The sequence below is a fragment of the Salmo salar genome, chromosome 20 (genome assembly GCF_965601325.2).
Source record: "Salmo salar chromosome 20, fSalSal1, whole genome shotgun sequence".
NCBI lineage: Eukaryota > Metazoa > Chordata > Actinopteri > Salmoniformes > Salmonidae > Salmo > Salmo salar.
Window position 1 is genome coordinate 65845757 of NC_138310.1, and position 17715 is coordinate 65863471.

At 43.4% G+C, this 17715-nt stretch overlaps 1 protein-coding gene across 4 annotated transcripts in view; it reads left to right on the forward strand.

Moving 5' to 3' along the window:
• The window catches only part of LOC106581151 (cell adhesion molecule 1-like), a 164142-nt gene that overhangs the window by 118837 nt on the left and 27590 nt on the right, over window positions 1-17715 (forward strand). For 3 of the 4 annotated variants that reach the window (XM_014163007.3, XM_014163006.3, XM_045703801.2), the window contains 5 exons: window positions 1884-2021; window positions 4888-5046; window positions 6306-6402; window positions 6735-6907; window positions 15749-15802. In XM_014163007.3, the coding sequence (XP_014018482.1) occupies window positions 1884-2021; window positions 4888-5046; window positions 6306-6402; window positions 6735-6907; window positions 15749-15802 (621 nt within the window). The remainder of the gene's footprint in view (window positions 1-1883; window positions 2022-4887; window positions 5047-6305; window positions 6403-6734; window positions 6908-15748; window positions 15803-17715) is intronic. The other variant, XM_014163008.3, reaches the window with a different exon arrangement.

The window sequence follows — 17715 nt, forward strand, 5'->3', positions numbered from 1 at the left end:
AATGGGTTTGGCTGAAATAGCCAAATCCACTCATTTGAAGGGGTGTCTACATACTTTCATATATAATGTATGTGGCTGCTGGTTCTGTGTTTGCATGTGATCAGGGGTGTATTGATTTGTTCGATTCTGTTGAAAAAAAAATTATTGAACGGACGCAAGCGGAACGAAACGGGGATAAACATACCTGCATTTGTCCAATAGAAACTCTTGTTTGCAACTGTTGGACTAATGATTACAATCTACAGTAGATCAGCTAGATGCAGGCAAGAGTGTGCAAGGCGGTATTGAGTATGTTACTATCTGTCACCTTGATTACTCTAATGTCTCTCAACATGTGCACCTATGTTGTAAACTTTCATTCATAGGTTAGGTTGTAGCAACCTCATGATGGGTACAGGGAAAATTTGAGTATCATGTAGTAGTCTAAACCTATCGATGTTACAATGAGCTGGGTGAATGGAATATGAATGACAGTCATCTGATATGCTGTAATAGAAAGAGGGCCATGCTGATTAAAAAAATGTATTGTCCTCCCTCATCTTAAATAGCACCAACCACCACTGTGCCATATTCATAAGTTAGACATTGCGTTCTACCACACTCTCACACATCCTATATAAACTGTGAATATACAATTGTTTTAATTTATGTATTTTCTTGATTCATCTTGTTATATTGAGTCCCACTGTAACAAAATGTCAGCCAATTAGGCTCTTACAGTGCTCAATAGCATGGTAATGAATAGGAACAGATGCTGCTATGGATAACAGAATAGATCTATCTCAGATTGGCTTGTTTTTGGCAGCTGTGTTGACTTCTGACTGTTGACTGTGAATCCTACTGAATGTTAACTTGGCTGCTCTAAATAGTTCCCTATTGAGAGTCAGCTGTGACAAACAGTGGAGCTACGGCGTGAAATTACACTAACACTAGAGCAGTATTATACATGCAGACATCCTGGGGGATTGAAAATGAATTAAGTACACTTCAAAGTAATTACTCTAGTTTTAGAAATTAAATCTAGAAGCAAAAAGTGTGAACTAACGGTGATATTTAATAGCTCTTGAAACAACATATATTTTTGAGTTTTCTCCAAGTGTCTCAGGTAGGCAGTTTCTCTATGTGAGAGACAGTGGAGGTTCTTGTACTTCAATGAGAAATGTAGATCAGCGGAAGAAATAATCAAGGTTGGACATGCTTAGCTTGTGTTCATTGGTCATGCTAATATATATGTTTTGTTTCTGTCATGGGAACAGGACATTATAGCCTATAGCATAGTGGAACAGGACATTATAGCCTATAGCATAGTGGAACAGGACATTATAGCTTAAAGCATAGTGGAACAGGACATTATAGCTTAAAGCATAGTGGAACAGGACATTATAGCCTATAGCATAGTGGAACAGGACATTATAGCCTATAGCATAGTGGAACAGGACATTATAGCCTATAGCATAGTGGAACAGGACATTATAGCCTATAGCATAGTGGAACAGGACATTTTAGCCTATAGCATAGTGGAACAGGACATTATAGCTTATAGCATAGTGGAACAGGAAATTGTAGTCTAAAGCATAGTGGAACAGGACATTATAGCCTATAGCATAGTGGAACAGGACATTATAGCCTATAGCATAGTGGAACAGGACATTATAGCTTATAGCATAGTGGAACAGGAAATTGTAGTCTAAAGCATAGTGAAACAGGACATTATGTGTTGATGTGCATGCAAGTGAGGGAGAGTGCATGCATGTTTGTGTGTGCATTCCTTTGTGCATATATATGTGTGTGTGTTTGTGTGTACATGTGTACATGTGTGCGTCTGTATATATGTGTGTCCGTCTCTACATATATATCTGAAGCTCTTGATGTGTGTCTGTCAGTCCCACCAGGCAGTCCAATCATGGATTCCCAAGAGGATGTGGTCAGTGAGGGGAACGAGACAGAGCTCACCTGTACAGCCATGGGCAGCAAGCCTGCCGCCTCCATCAGATGGATGAAAGGAGAGCAGGAGCTGACAGGTCAGTGGAATAACAGCCTCCTCCACTTTCCCTCAGATATCCTTCAGATATAACCCCAGCCAGGCAGCTTTAACTCTCCACAGCATCCTACTGGAAACTGCAGACTACAAAGGCTCCTTTTACATTCAGGACTTGGTTTCACACTCATCACAATATGCTATATCTACTGATCTGTTCAGGGACTAAAGAGTGAGTATGGATATCAATATTTCAGTTGTTCAATTGAACTAGGTATAGCATTTACATTGAGTATTACCTATTCATAAAGCACTGCGTTAACTTACTGTCTCCTCAGCAATAGCCACATTACAGCAGTTACCAAAGAAGCAGAGCATTTTAGTGCTGGACTGAACTGGTAGTGTGCCTTTTGCAGTGACCAGATAAATGGCTTCAAATGAACTCCCAACTGTTCACCACCCACTCACTACAGCCTCCACCATGGCCCAGCCAGCAGCCCAGCTGTAACAGAACAGTGTGTAGGCTACAGTACATCCCTATAGTACATCACTGAGGCGCCCAATGTCTCTACTGGTTTAATACACTCATAAACCTGTGTCATCGCCTGACAGCAGGGAGTTGCTATGGAATCCGCCCAGCAACAGCCTGTAAATCTGGACCCTGCCTACTGAGAGCATCCGTTACCTGCTGCTGAAGGACCACAGCTCACACACCAGCAACAGCCTGTAAATCTGGGCCCTGCCTACTGAGAGCATCCGTTACCTGCTGCTGAAGGACCACAGCTCACACACCAGCAACAGCCTGTAAATCTGGACCCTGCCTACTGAGAGCATCCGTTACCTGCTGCTGAAGGACCACAGCTCACACACCAGCAACAAGTTTGCTTCTGTTGATCACGTCTTTTGGTTGATCAGACTTCTGATTCAACGGTTTGAAAGCCTTGCTTTGAAAACTACAATGTACTCTCCACACTAAAAACACTCATGAACCTCGCTTATTATATTTGACACTATGATTTGCTAAATTAATTGCTAAGTACTTTTATGAAAATACTGTATTTGAATGCCTCAAGCCTGCTGTAGGCTCCTGGAGTGAGGTGCGGTAGTGTATGGTACTATGGTGTGGTGCCTTATTGCTTCACATTTGTTGAAGAAGATCCATCTGTTATTCAGCCTATCCATACCCTACAGCAAGAGGGACAGTTCATTTCAGCCTGATCCTATCTGCATAGGGACTTGATATCTCTGTTGTCAAATTATATACATGTATGTATTAGAATAGAGAGGACTCATTTGGCTTGCTGAACATATTAAATATTTAGACAGCGAATATAAGCTAAATCTGCACCAGCAGTGTTACAGAAGTGGAAGTCAATTTGTGTTTATGAGATCTTGCATCCTCTGTGGTAGGCTGGGCTGGTATAGTTAAGTTAGGCAGGCAGGTAGACAGGCTCGTTAGATTAGTGAAATACCACCATGTTGAACAGGGGCTAATCCAGACTGGCAGAGGACGGACGTGGGCGTACCAGGAAGTCACGTCCTGTCACGTATACTCCCTCCCCGGCCTCTAGGTCATCAGGCTGCTGATTATCCCGCACACCTGTCACCATCGTCTCGCGCACCTGCGCCTCATGACACTCACCTGGACTCCATCACCTCCTTGATTATCTTCCCTATATCTGTCACTTCCCTTGGTTCTTTCCTCAGGTGTTATTGACTCTGTTTCATGTCCGTGCTTTGTTTGTGTTTCGTGTTTATTTTTGGTTTATTTATTTATTAAAACACTCACTCCCTGTACTTGTTTCCCAACTTGCAGCGCACTCGTTACACGTCCTTTAGCACCTATGGAAACACAGCTCACTTCTCATTATGACTCTCATAAGCAATTCATTTGCTTATGAAGCTCCCCACTTGGCACACACTGGTTGAATCAAATGTTTCCATGTCATATTAATGAAATTACATTGAACCAACGTGGAATAGACTTTGAATTGACGTCTGTTCCAAGTGGATCAGGTTTACATTGAAATCCAAGTCACAAATTGCTGATATACTTATTGAATTGTCAACAACTAAGGATAGATCATCTGAAAACACCTAAAAACAGGGGCCTAAATCAATGGTTTTTTTCTGCTACGATTATTACTGAATATTTACAGAGCAAACCACTAGAAAGTACCCTTCTCTAGGGTTGTTTTTCAGCAACCATCTCTCAGGAGTTTTCCCTATCTAAGTGTCATGGGGTTAATAGCTATATAGCAATGTGCATGTTAGTGTATGTGGTCAGTGTGTGTTGGAGCAGCAGTGTGATGCCCTATCTGAGCCCTAGACGTGCTCCCCTGTGACTGGCTGGTCGGCTGGTGGAGATGGAAGTGTGCTGCAGGTCACAGAAGGCCCTGTAATTATTTTCTCACTTCATTAAGTGCGAGTAAACCATCACACTCAGCACTACGGCTAACGTGCTGCCCCTGTGGCATTGTAATGCTCTCTAAATGAATGCCCCTCTGACAGCCAGACACATGTAGGAGCCTGGTGGGCAGCTGATTACTGCAGGGGTTAGCCTGGACACCACAGAACAGAACCCCACTCAGTCTCCAGACTGCTGCATAGACACACACTCATTATCTAACCACAACCACATCATTCCTACCTCACTCTGGAATCAATGAGAATCTTTGGGTTTTTAAACTACATCAAGTAGGCTTGTAAATGTAATGATTTTAAGGTGTAAAGGGTGGTCAAAGTCACCTTGTGTTTAGCTCGACTGCACACATAGTGCAGTGTGAAATGAAATATTTTTGTTGTGGTAGATGTTGTGTCCATGTGAATAATCTGATTATCTGTTGTGAGTTAAGACATCTCTATAGATGTTGGTTCCCTCACACCTGTGTGTATTTTATTGTTCCTAGGCAAGATGACGGTGGATGAGACCTACGACGGGATGTTCACAGTCACCAGTCGGCTGAGACTCACCGTGTCCAAGGAGGACGACGGAGCGCCAGTCAGCTGTATCATCGACCACCCAGCCGTGAAGGACCTTCAGGCACAGAGATACCTGGAAGTGCTATGTGAGTGACCCGGAAGTGAAGCAGGCATGGCCTGGAAATAGAATGTTATTGACTCTCGCAGTCCCGAAGGCTATCACAGAGATACGGGATACAGTGCCTTCAGAAAGTATTCATACCCTTTGACTTATTCCACATTTTGTTGTGTTACAGCCTTTTTCTCACCCATCTACACACAATACCCCATAATGAGAAACTGAAAACATGTTTTTAGATTTGTTTAGCAAATCTTTCTACAATTATCAGGCTGTAACGCAACAAAATGTGGAATAAGTCAAGGGGTATGAATACCTTCTGAAGGCACTTCATATGAATGAATTAGATCATCAATTCTGTATCTAGTTAAAATATCTGGCAGTCCAGAGTTAGAGATTGACTTTACAATACATCTGGAATATAATATAATCACCTCCAGGTAAAAGTTACCTTTGCTCTAGTCTTGTGTCAAATGTGATTAGCTATTTCCTCAAACGATTTATTGATTGAAGAGGTAGAACAGCCGTCCTTACACAGTGTAGATCATCAGAGAAAGGTTACGCTAACCTTTGGTAGTCTGTGTAGAATATTCATTTATTAACAGAGACGAGTGCTTTGCCTAACCTTTCTAGGCTAAAGGGAAAGCTCAACTAGAACCGCTTGACATTTTGGCAATCTTCTGCTAACATAGATAAGAGAAAGAAAAAATATCTATTTTACTTTAAGGTTAGATAGATTGTCTGAACACATAGCGCTTTTCTCTGTTTAACCAAGGTGCTATGTTCCTTTGATAGCCAGGATTATGTAGTCCTATTCCACTCAAAGCCTTAGTCGGTGGAGTTGAGCTAAAAATATACTGGTCATACAAGAGTAATAATATAAGCAATGGCGTAATGGCACTATAGTAGCCAGCCAAGGCACTCCTCTAAACTCCCCAATGCATTATAGCATGGTCCTTTGTAGCTCAGTTGGTAGAGCATGGTGCTAGTAATGCCAGGGTAGTGGGTTCAACTCCGGCGACCAACCACATGTATCCGTGCATGACTATAAGTTGCTTTGGAGAAACCTGTCTGTAAATGTTATATTTATTATTATATTATAGCTCACTGACAAATGTCTCTTTCACTGGTTTGAACATACAGTAAAGCCTTTTTATAGAGTGACTGAAAGCATGAATCAGGTTGAGATAGGTTGACATTGCTATAGCTGTGAGTATGATATGAATTTGAAAGTGTGTACTGCTTGTAGACAATGTCTATGTGAAAATACCATCTGTCTACTTTCAGATCAACCAGAAGTGAAGATTGTTCAGGCGTTCCCTGAAGGTTTAACAAGAGAGGGAGAGAATCTAGAGCTGACGTGCATAGTAAATGGCAAACCACAGTGAGTATCCATCCATCCACACATATAATTTAATACTAGTTAACAGTACAGCACTCTGTCCTTAAAAATACCAACATAGACAGCTACATGACACTTCCAGGCTTCCTATATCCCCTTTCTGCCAGCCAAAGCACTCCCCTAACCTTTCCAATGCATTGTAGCATTTAAATGTTACCAATTGGTAGTGTGTTCTGTGTATAATACATCATTAGACGGAACCTGCCAATGGCTCTCCCACACTGATCTGAGTTCTGACCTTTAGAGTGAGATTTTGTCTATTGACGGGGGTCGTGCAGGGTCTTTCTGATGTGGTTGGTATTTGTGTCCTCCAGGCCCCATCAGATCAGCTGGCTCAGAGTGGATGATGATGTGCCGTCTCACACCGTGATCACCGGCTCTGACCTCTTCATCGAAAACCTCAACAAGTCGTACAACGGCACGTACCGCTGTGTGGCCTCCAACGCCGTGGGAGAGGCCTACGATGACTACATCCTCTTCGTATACGGTACGTACTGTTATACGGGGCGTCGTGGCTACTGTCGCCTGTAGTTTGTTCTGTGATTCTATCTATATTTGGAGATGAGTCCAGGCAAGGTGCTCTGTATTGCTGATACAGGTTTTCATGTTCACAGCGTGTACAGATGTGTCTAGTAGATTTGTTGCCGTTAGGTAATCGTAGCCACTCATTAGAATTTGCTAAATTTTCCATTGAAGCTTCTCATGAGTCAGTTCATTGATTACAGGTTTCTCTAGGTGAATATGTCACAGACAGAAACCATATCACTGACACACTGTAACATAGTAACAGATGGCTCTGACTAACAGATTTATTCGGACTAACACTGACAGAAAATCCTCACTCTAACATGTATGACTCTCTGACTTAGGTTACTATGGCACTTATAGCAATGCCACTCTGAGATTGTATTTCTGTAAGTGCTCTTAGGCAGATGGTGACGTCTGTTTGTCCCTCTTAGTCCCCTAGTAATTATCTCCCATCAAAAGGATGGCACGTGCTATTAAATAACAGTCCAGGCCTATTAAGGGTTTCATCCTATGACTGAACTCGTAATCGGCGCACTATACACTCTCATCCATTAGAGGCATGATTCAAACTCCCTCTCTAATGTCACTGTCATACAGTTACAGTGCATTTGGAAAGTATTCAGACCCCTTGACTTTTTCCACATTTTGTTACATTACAGCCTTATTATACAATGGATTCAATAGTTTTCTCCCCCTCATCAATCTACACACAATACCCCATGATGACAAAGCAAAAACTGTTTTTTATACATTTTTGGAAATGTATTAAAAATTCAACGCTACAAGCTTGGCACACCTGTATTTGGGGAGTTTCTCCCATTCTTCTCTGCAGATCCTCTCAAGCTCTGTCAGGTTGGATGGGGAGCGTCGTTGCACAATTCTTTTCAGGTCTCTCCAGAGATGTTCGATCGGGTTCAAGTCCGGGCTCTGGCTAGGCCACACAAGGACATTCAGAGACTTGTCCGAAGCCACTCCTGCGTTGTCTTGGCTGTGTGCTTAGGGTCGTTGTCCTGTTGGAAGGTGAACCGTTCTGAACACTTTGGACCTCAGCACTCTCGTCAGTTATAGTCACAGCTGTGTACATCCCCCGCCCCTCAAGTGAACACCAAGACGGCACTCAAGGAACTTCACTGGACTCTATGTAAACTGGAAACTATACACCCGGAGGCTGCATTTATTGTAGCTGGGGATTTTAACAAAGCTAATTTGAGATCAATGTTACCTAAATTTTATCAGCATATCGATTGCACGACACGTAGGGCTAATACTCTCGACCACTGCTACTCTAACTTCTGCGATGCATACAAAGCCCTCCCCCGCCCTCCCTTCGGCAAATCCGACCACGACGCCATCTTGCTTGCTTATAGGCAGAAACTCAAACAGGATGTACCAGTGACGAGAAACATTCAACGCTGGTCTGACCAATCGGAAGCCATGCTCCAAAATTGTTTTGATCACGCGGACTGGAATATGTTCTGGTCAACCTCAGAGAACAACATTGATCTATACGTTGACTCGGTGAGTGTGTTTAGAAATAAGTGCATTGGAGATGTCATACCCACTGTGACAATTAAAACCTACTCTAACCAGAAACCGTGGATGGATGGCGGCATTCAAGAAAAACTGAAAGCGCGATCCACCGCATTTAACCATTGAAAGAGGTCCGGTGATACGGCTGAATATAAACAGTGTAGCTATTCCCTCCGCAAGGCAATCAAACAAGCGAAATGCAGAGTCGCAATTCAACGGCCCAGACACGAGACATATGTGGCAGGGTCTACAGGAAATCACAGACTACAAAAACAAAAACAGCCACGTCACGGAAAGCGACGTCACGCTTCCAGACAAACTAAACACCTTCTTTGCACGCTTTGAGGATAATACAGTGCCACTGTCGCGGCTCGCTAAGAAAGACTGCGGCCCCCCCTCTCCTTCTCAGTGGCTGACGCGAGTACAACATTTAAACATGTTAATCCTCGCAAGCCTGCTGGCCCAGACGGCATCCCTAGCTGCGTCCTCAGAGCATGCAGAGACCAGCTGGCTGGTGTGTTTACGGACATATTAAATCGCTCCCTATCCCAGTCTGTTGTCCCCATATGCTTCAAGACGGCTACCCATAGTTCCTGTACCCAAGAAGGCAAAGATAACTGAAGTAAATTACTACCACCCCACAGCACTCACCTCTGTCATCATGAAGTGCTTTGAGAGACTAGTCAAGGATCATATCACCGCCACCGTACCAGACACCCTAGACCCACTTCAGTTTGCATACCGCCCCAACAGGTCCACAGATTACGCAATCGCCATCGCACTGCACACTGCCCTATCCCATCTGGACAAAAATAATACCTATGTAAGAATGCTGTTCATTGACTACAGCTCAGAATTCAACACCATAGTACCCTCCAAGCTCATCATCAAGCTGGAGGCCCTGGGTCTCAACCCCTCCCTGTGCAACTGGGTCCTGAACGTTCTGACGGGCCGCCCCCAGGTCACTTCGCTGACCCTCAACACTGGGGTGTGTGTTCAGGGGTGTGTGCTCAGCCCTCTCCTGTACTCCCTGTTCACCCACGACTGCGCCATGCACGCCTCCACCTCAATCATCAAGTTTGCAGACGACACAACAGTAGTGGGCTTGATCACCAGCAGCGATGAGACAGCCTACAGGGAGGAGGTGAGGGCACTCAGAGTGTGGTGTCAGAAAAACAACCTCTCACTCAACCTCAACAAAACAAAGGAGATGATCGTGGACTTCAAGAAACAGCAGAGGGAGCACCTCCCTATCCACATCGAAGGGACAGCAGTGGGGAAGGTGGAAAGTTTTAAGTTCCTCGGCGTACACATCACAGACAAACTGAAATGGTCCACCCTCACAGACAGTGTGGTGAAAAAGACGCCTCTTCAACCTCAGGAGGCTGAAAAAATGTGGCTTGTCACCCAAAACCCTCACAAACTTTTACAGATGCACAATCGAGAGCATCCTGTTGGGCTGTATCACAGCCTGGTACGGCAACTGCACTGCCCTCAACCGCAAGGCTCTCCAGAGGGTGGTGCGGTCTGCACAACGCATCACCGGGGGCAAACTACCTGCCATCCAGGACACCTACAGTACCCGATGTCACAGGAAGGCCAAAAAGATCATCAAGGACAACCACCCGAGCCACTGCCTGTTCACACCGCTATCATCCAGAAGGCGAGGTCAGTACAGATGCATCAAAGCTGGGATCGAGAGATTGAGAAACAGCTTCTAAGGCGATCAGACTGCTAAACAGCAATCATTAACTCAGAGAGGCTGTTGCCTATATTGAGACCCAATCACTGGACACTTTAATAAATAGATCACTAGTCACTTTAAATAATGCCACTTTAATAATGTTTACATATCTTACATTACTCATATCACACGTATATAGTGTATGTTAAACCATCTACTGCACCTTGCCTATGCCGCTCGGCCATCGCTCATCCATATACTTATATGTACATATTCTCATTCACCCCTTTAGATTTGTGTGTATTAGGTAGTTGTTGGGGAATTGTTAGATTACTTGTTAGATTTGTGTGAATTTGGTAGTTGTTGGGAATTTTTAGATTACTTGTTAGATATTCCTACACTGTTGGAACTAGAAGCACAAGCATTTCGCTACACTCGCATTAACATCTGCTAACCATGTGTAGGTGACCAATACAATTTGATTTGAGAAGTTTTTCATCAAGGATCTCTCTGTGCTTTGCTACGTTCAGATTTCCCTCGATCCTGACGAGTCTCCCAGTCCCTGCCGCTGAAAAACATCCCCACTGCATGATGCTATAACCACCATGCTTCACCGGAGGGATGGTGCCAGGTTTCCTCCAGACGTGAAGCTTGGCATTCAGGACAAAGAGTTCAATCTTGGTTTCATCAGGCCAGAGAATCTTTTTTTCTCATAGTCTGAGAGTCATTAGGTGCCTTTTGGCAAACTCCAAGCAGGCTGTCATGTGCCTGAGGAGGGGCTTCCATCTGGCCAGTCTACCATAAAGGCCTGATTGGTGGAGTGCTGCAGAGATGGTTGTCCTTCTGGAAGGTTCTCCCATCTCCACAGAGGCCCTTCTCCCCCAATTGCTCAGTTTGGCCAGGCGGCCAGCTCTAGGAAGAGTCTTGGTGGTTCCAAACTTCTTCCATTTAAGAATGATGGAGTCCACTGTGTTCTTGAGGACCTTCAATGCTGCAGAAATATTTTGGTACCCTTCCCCAGATCTGTGCCTTGACACAATCCTGTCTCGGAGTTCCTTCAACCTCATGGCTTGGTTTTTCCTCTGACATGCACTGTCAACTGTGAGACCTTATATAGACAGGTGTGTGACTTTCCAAATCATGTCCAATCAATTGAATTTACCACAGGTGGACTTCAATCAAGTTGTAGAAACATCTCAAGGATGATCAATGGAAACAGGATGCACCTGAGCTCAATTTCAATTCTCATAGCAAATGGTCTGAATACTTATGTATTAAATAAATGTGCCAAATGTTTCTAAAAACCTGTTTTTGCTTTGTCATTATGGGGTATTGTTTGTAGTTTGATGAGGAATAATAATAATTTTATCCATTTTAGAATAAGGCTGTAACGTAACAAAATATGGAAAAAGTAAACGGGTCTGAAAACTTTCCGAATGTACAGTACAGTATCTACAGGAAAATATTTGAGGTTTGGGAATCAGGCTGTAGCCTTGCTTCCAGATGGATCCTTTGTTTGGAATATGATTATTTGGGGTTTTGAACTACACACAACTAGCAGTTCCAAATATACTGCTCAAAAAAATAAAGGGAACACTTGGCGAATTTGCCAATCTTGGTGTTCTCTGGCAAATGCCAAACGTCCTGCACGGTGTTGGGCTGTAAGCACAACCCCCACCTGTGGACGTCGGGCCCTCATACCACCCTCGTGGAGTCTGTTTCTGACCGTTTGAGCAGACACATGCACATTTGTGGCCTGCTGGAGGTCATTTTGCAGGGCTCTGGCAGTGCTCCTCCTGCTCCTCCTTGCACAAAGGCGGAGGTAGCGGTCCTGCTGCTGGGTTGTTGCCCTCCTACGGCCTCCTCCACGTCTCCTGATGTACTGGCCTGTCTCCTGGTATCGTCTCCATGCTCTGGACACTACGCTGTCAGACACAGCAAACCTTCTTGCCACAGCTCGCATTGATGTGCCATCCTGGATGAGCTGCACTACCTGAGCCACTTGTGTGGGTTGTAGACTGCGTCTCATGCTACCACTAGAGTGAAAGCACCGCCAGCATTCAAAAGTGACCAAAACATCAGCCAGGAATCATAGGAACTGAGAAGTGGTCTGTGGTCCCCACCTGCAGAACCACTCCTTTATTGGGGGTGTCTTGCTAATTGCCTATAATTTCCACCTGTTGTCTATTCCATTTGCACAACAGCATGTGAAATTTATTGTCAATCAGTGTTGCTTCCTAAGTGGACAGTTTGATTTCACAGAAGTGTGATTGACTTGGAGTTACATTGTGTTGTTTAAGAGTTCCCTTTACTTTTTTGAGCAGTGTAGATTTAGCTTCATTTTGGATCTTGTGAGAAATTAAAACAGCCAGGACAGAAAACATTTTCCATACACACCATCTTTTGATTTATGTTGTTTTGTCTTTTACGTTCATACTTGTTGTAGCACATTGGTTTGATGGGGAATGTGAGCTGACCATTTGTTTTGGAGATTTACTCCTCTCCCATGCATAATCAAGTTCCTCATGTCTTCATATTGCATTTTCCTACATTTCTTTGAAGGAACAACCTGCTCCTTAATCAACAGAGATAAACTGGACGAACTACGGTACACGTAAAAAGACTCATGAATGAATTTCCATGGTGAAAATGTGTGTTTGCTGGTGTAGCAAACATGCTAGCATGTGTGAGCTGTACATGCTTTGTAGAGGAATTACCTATTTGTATGCCTTTTGCACAGTGAAATATCCCATTTTACATTTTAAGTGCAGCTTTGCAATCTTTTACCACCTCAACATTAGAAACAGCATATCTCTGGTGTTATCAGAGCTGTCAGTGCAGTCTCTATTCTTCTAGTTAGAGCATTAATGAGACACTGGAGATTTGTAAAAGGTGCTAATAATGCTGTTTAATTATGTTTGAGATTCCCAGTTCTATTATTCCACAGGATTAGATGCCAGACAAAATAAGCCATGTTGTTGGTCCATAAGAGGATTGTTTTGCCTGACTAATCATGCTAGCTACTGTACACTAGCTTAACGAGTGTGTGTTTCTGAGCATGGCTACGTCTAGGTGTAAGCATGATGAGAACCACAGATGTGTCAGATTAGCAGGTGTGTCTCTAGGTGAAGAGACTGCTGGGTGGCTTTTTTCTGTGTACAGTATCCTGTTTTCTACTTGTATTAGGCCCTGGAGGAGCCCATTAGTGTCTAGTGTTGGAATCCACAGCTGCTATCTCTTAGTATGTTCCTGATGTTCATTAACGTGGATCTGTCTGAGGACTATGTACAGTAGTTGTACCACGTCAATGCTAGATGACCAGGAACACTCCAAACTACTAAAGGGCAACAGGAGAGTACAGTATGTGAATCAATGTGAGTGCTATTTTAACATATTAGATATTCATGTATGCTACTTTCTGAGCATGGGAATGTACCGTTTTCTACTCTCATCTTGCCTCAGGCTAGCACTGCCTTAAGAAACACTCCATCCCTAACAGAATTATTGTGACCTCTCTGTGTACTCCGGCACTAGAAGGACAAGTCTACAGTAAGTAACAAACCCTGTTTAGTTGTCAGTTGTATTCTGGTCTAAGGGTGAGAGAGAAGGTAGTTAGGCTTGTTGGCCTCCTCTGCTGGTTCTGGGTTGTTTTCAGTAGGCTGTGAATGCTGCTCCATGGTTGGTTTAAGTCCGGTGTGGGAGTAATCAGGTCCAAAACAGGCTCCCAGCTAGTCTCCCACCAAACTCTATTCATTGTACAAAGCTGACCTGGTGCTATAACTCACACATACTGGCTGTTGGCAGGAGATCAATTATGTATTTTGCTCAAGGGTTTGTAATGCAGTTGACTCCCTGACCCAAAGATTTCCTACACGGCCATGAGGTCAAAGATTCCCATGCAGCCATCTGTGCATCAAGCCTAGTCAGAAAGCATGCTCAAATATGGCTCTGTTGGCCCTGAGTTGAATGAAGGACTGTTGTGAAAATGAACGTTTTGAATCACACAGATTCTGGCCATCACCCATCTCTGCACCATAGAACAGAATAACAGATGAAACATCAGGCTGCAAATCAATAACCCAGTCATACAGTGTCAAGAGAAAACATAGTTTAATGTGTTTTGAAAAATCCATCTGAGAACATGGTTGTACTGTATTACTTTATGGAGTATTTGTTTGAGTCAGAAATCTCCTTTGCCCATTTATGAAGCAAATGTGCATATAAAGCAATGTATATAGAATTGCTAAAAGGTGTAGAAAAATTATGTTTATTAGCTGCCAGGTTTAAGAGGGCATAGTTAAACAATTTCTCCCACATTGTTTCAGTTTATGGTAAGAATTTCTCACATCTAATTTTCTTACAAATAGAAATGCACCCTGAAAATATGCCCCCTTCAAATACATTCATATTTCAGCAATCATAATGTGGAGCCAAGTCATCCAGCCTGCAAATTGCCCATGGAGAATACTTGTTTGCTAGACTATTATATGTGCCACATCCCATCCAGGCCTTTGTGGCAGCCTCTTATCCCTGGCCTGCATGCCCAATTTCTCAGACTCTGACATTTCAGCTATCAGACCGCCTTCGGTCACAGGGAAAGAAGAAATCCCCCATAAATATTGTTTGCGGAGAATCTGTTCCTGATATCCCCTTCCTCACCTCTCCTCCCCTTTCCCCCTCCTTCCCCAGCAGCGACATTATGCCGCCCTTGATGTTTTATCATTAGTTTGGAAGTGTGTGGTCCCCTACTGTGGACTTCTGATGGGCACAGACAGTAAAGGCATGGAGACAGCCAGCCAATTTCTCCCGCTGTGACTTGTCCCCAGCAAGGGGCCGGCGCTATCTCTCTCTGTGCCAAAAACAGGCAGATATTCCCTGTGGCAGGGAAGCTTTCAAGCCTCTAAGCACCGCTGCATACCTGTATTGGCCTCCATTTTGTCATTCTCATTATTTTGTTTGTGGTGTTATGAAAGGCCTCATCAGTACACTATCAGTCTGTTACTGTTGCAAGCGGTGCAGAAGAACTGCAGGGGAGTGTGCCAGAGTAGCTTAATGCACTGCTTAACTTAATTACTGGAAATAATCACTTAATATGTTCATTTATGACTTCCCAACTACCCATTGAATGTTTATGAGCAATATTGGGCACATTAAGTTTGTTTTTCAAACTACGGTATGAGTATACAAAATAGTAAATTTGATGTGTTCATGCCAACGTTTTGGCCTATTGTTGATGAGTAGAGGTTTAAGTAAGGTTGGAATGACCTGATATCAAACACTGTGCAGTATCTATGCTCTGATATTGCATTCACTATCACTAGAAAAGCCATCAATGATGCGTTGACACGGTTTACAGATGAAGAAGGCAATTTGGGAAAAGCAACGTCCTTCCTGAGGGAAAAACATACACAGCATACAATACAGAACCTAAATCATTATCTCTATAGTAGTACTACAGTAGTTACTTAGAGATTTGACACTTTCCCAATCCTGCTACTTCCATACTTGCATGACCTCATCCTTAATGGCTTCTCACACTTTCTTTGTTTCTTATACATGTCTTTATTTTGTATGTTTTCCATCTAGATGCTCCTACCACGATCCCCACACCCACCACCTTGAACCTAGACAACACCCAAGGTACTGTATGTCCCCGCTTTGTTCACTCTCACCCCTCGCCTGTGTGTACGCGTGTGCATGCTTGCTTGCTTGTGTCGGTCTGCAGTATTGTTGTACAACGAGAAATGCAGAGTGGGTGAGAGAGTTTGGGAGAGAGGAAGAGAGAGGGAGAGACTGCAGGCAGGCAGTCTTAATCAGATTGTCCTGCTGATAGGTGAAATGGCGGACGACCTACACTGTGCTTTCAGTGACACCTGTCACATGTTTGATCTGTGAGGATGAAGGAGACATGTTGGTCGCTTGGCTCTCTGCTATCTTATCAGCGTCGCCATGCAGCCGTATATCAACCTGCGCACGCTGTCATCACATTCACATTATAATGCCCTTTACATCTCCCCATCAAATCACAATCACATCTATCTTTGTAGGCCTGGAAACATTGACCGTTTTATATATATATATATATATATATATATATATATATATATATATATATACAGTGCCTTGCGAAAGTATTCGGCCCCCTTGAACTTTTCGACCTTTTGCCACATTTCAGGCTTCAAACATAAAGATATAAAACTGTAATTTTTTGTGAAGAATCAACAACAAGTGGGACACAATCATGAAGTGGAACAACATTTATTGGATATTTCAAACTTTTTTAACAAGTAAAAAACTGAAAAATTGGGCGTGCAAAATTATTCAGCCCCCTTAAGTTAATACTTTGTAGCGCCACCTTTTGCTGCGATTATAGCTGTAAGTCGCTTGGGGTATGTCTCTATCAGTTTTGCACATCGAGAGACTGAAATTTTTGCCCATTCCTCCTTGCAAAACAGCTCGAGCTCAGTGAGGTTGGATGGAGAGCGTTTGTGAACTGCAGTTTTCAGTTCTTTCCACAGATTCTCGATTGGATTCAGGTCTGGACTTTGACTTGGCCATTCTAACACCTGGATATGTTTATTTGTGAACCATTCCATTGTAGATTTTGCTTTATGTTTTGGATCATTGTCTTGTTGGAAGACAAATCTCCATCCCAGTCTCAGGTCTTTTGCAGACTCCATCAGGTTTTCTTCCAGAATGGTCCTGTATTTGGCTCCATCCATCTTCCCATCAATTTTAACCATCTTCCCTGCCCCTGCTGAAGAAAAGCAGGCCCAAACCATGATGCTGCCACCACCATGTTTGACAGTGGGGAAGGTGTGTTCAGGGTGATGAGCTGTGTTGCTTTTACGCCAAACATAACGTTTTGCATTGTTGCCAAAAAGTTTGATTTTGGTTTCATCTGACCAGAGCACCTTCTTCCACATGTTTGGTGTGTCTCCCAGGTGGCTAGTGGCAAACTTTAAACGACACTTTTTATGGATATCTTTAAGAAATGGCTTTCTTCTTGCCACTCTTCCATAAAGGCCAGATTTGTGCAGTATACGACTGATTGTTGTCCTATGGACAGAGTCTCCCACCTCCGCTGTAGATCTCTGCAGTTCATCCAGAGTGATCATGGGCCTCTTGGCTGCATCTCTGATCAGTCTTCTCCTTGTATGAGCTGAAAGTTTAGAGGGACGGCCGGGTCTTCGTAGATTTGCAGTGGTCTAATACTCCTTCCATTTCAATATTATCGCTTGCACAGTGCTCCTTGGGATGTTTAAAGCTTGGGAAATCTTTTTGTATCCAAATCCGGCTTTAAACTTCTCCACAACAGTATCTCGGACCTGCCTGGTGTGTTCCTTGTTCTTCATGATGCTCTCTGCGCTTTAAACGGACCTCTGAGACTATCACAGAGCAGGTGCATTTATACGGAGACTTGATTACACACAGGTTGATTCTATTTATCATCATTAGTCATTTAGGTCAACATTGGATCATTCAGAGATCCTCACTGAACTTCTGGAGAGAGTTTGCTGCACTGAAAGTAAAGGGGCTGAATAATTTTGCAT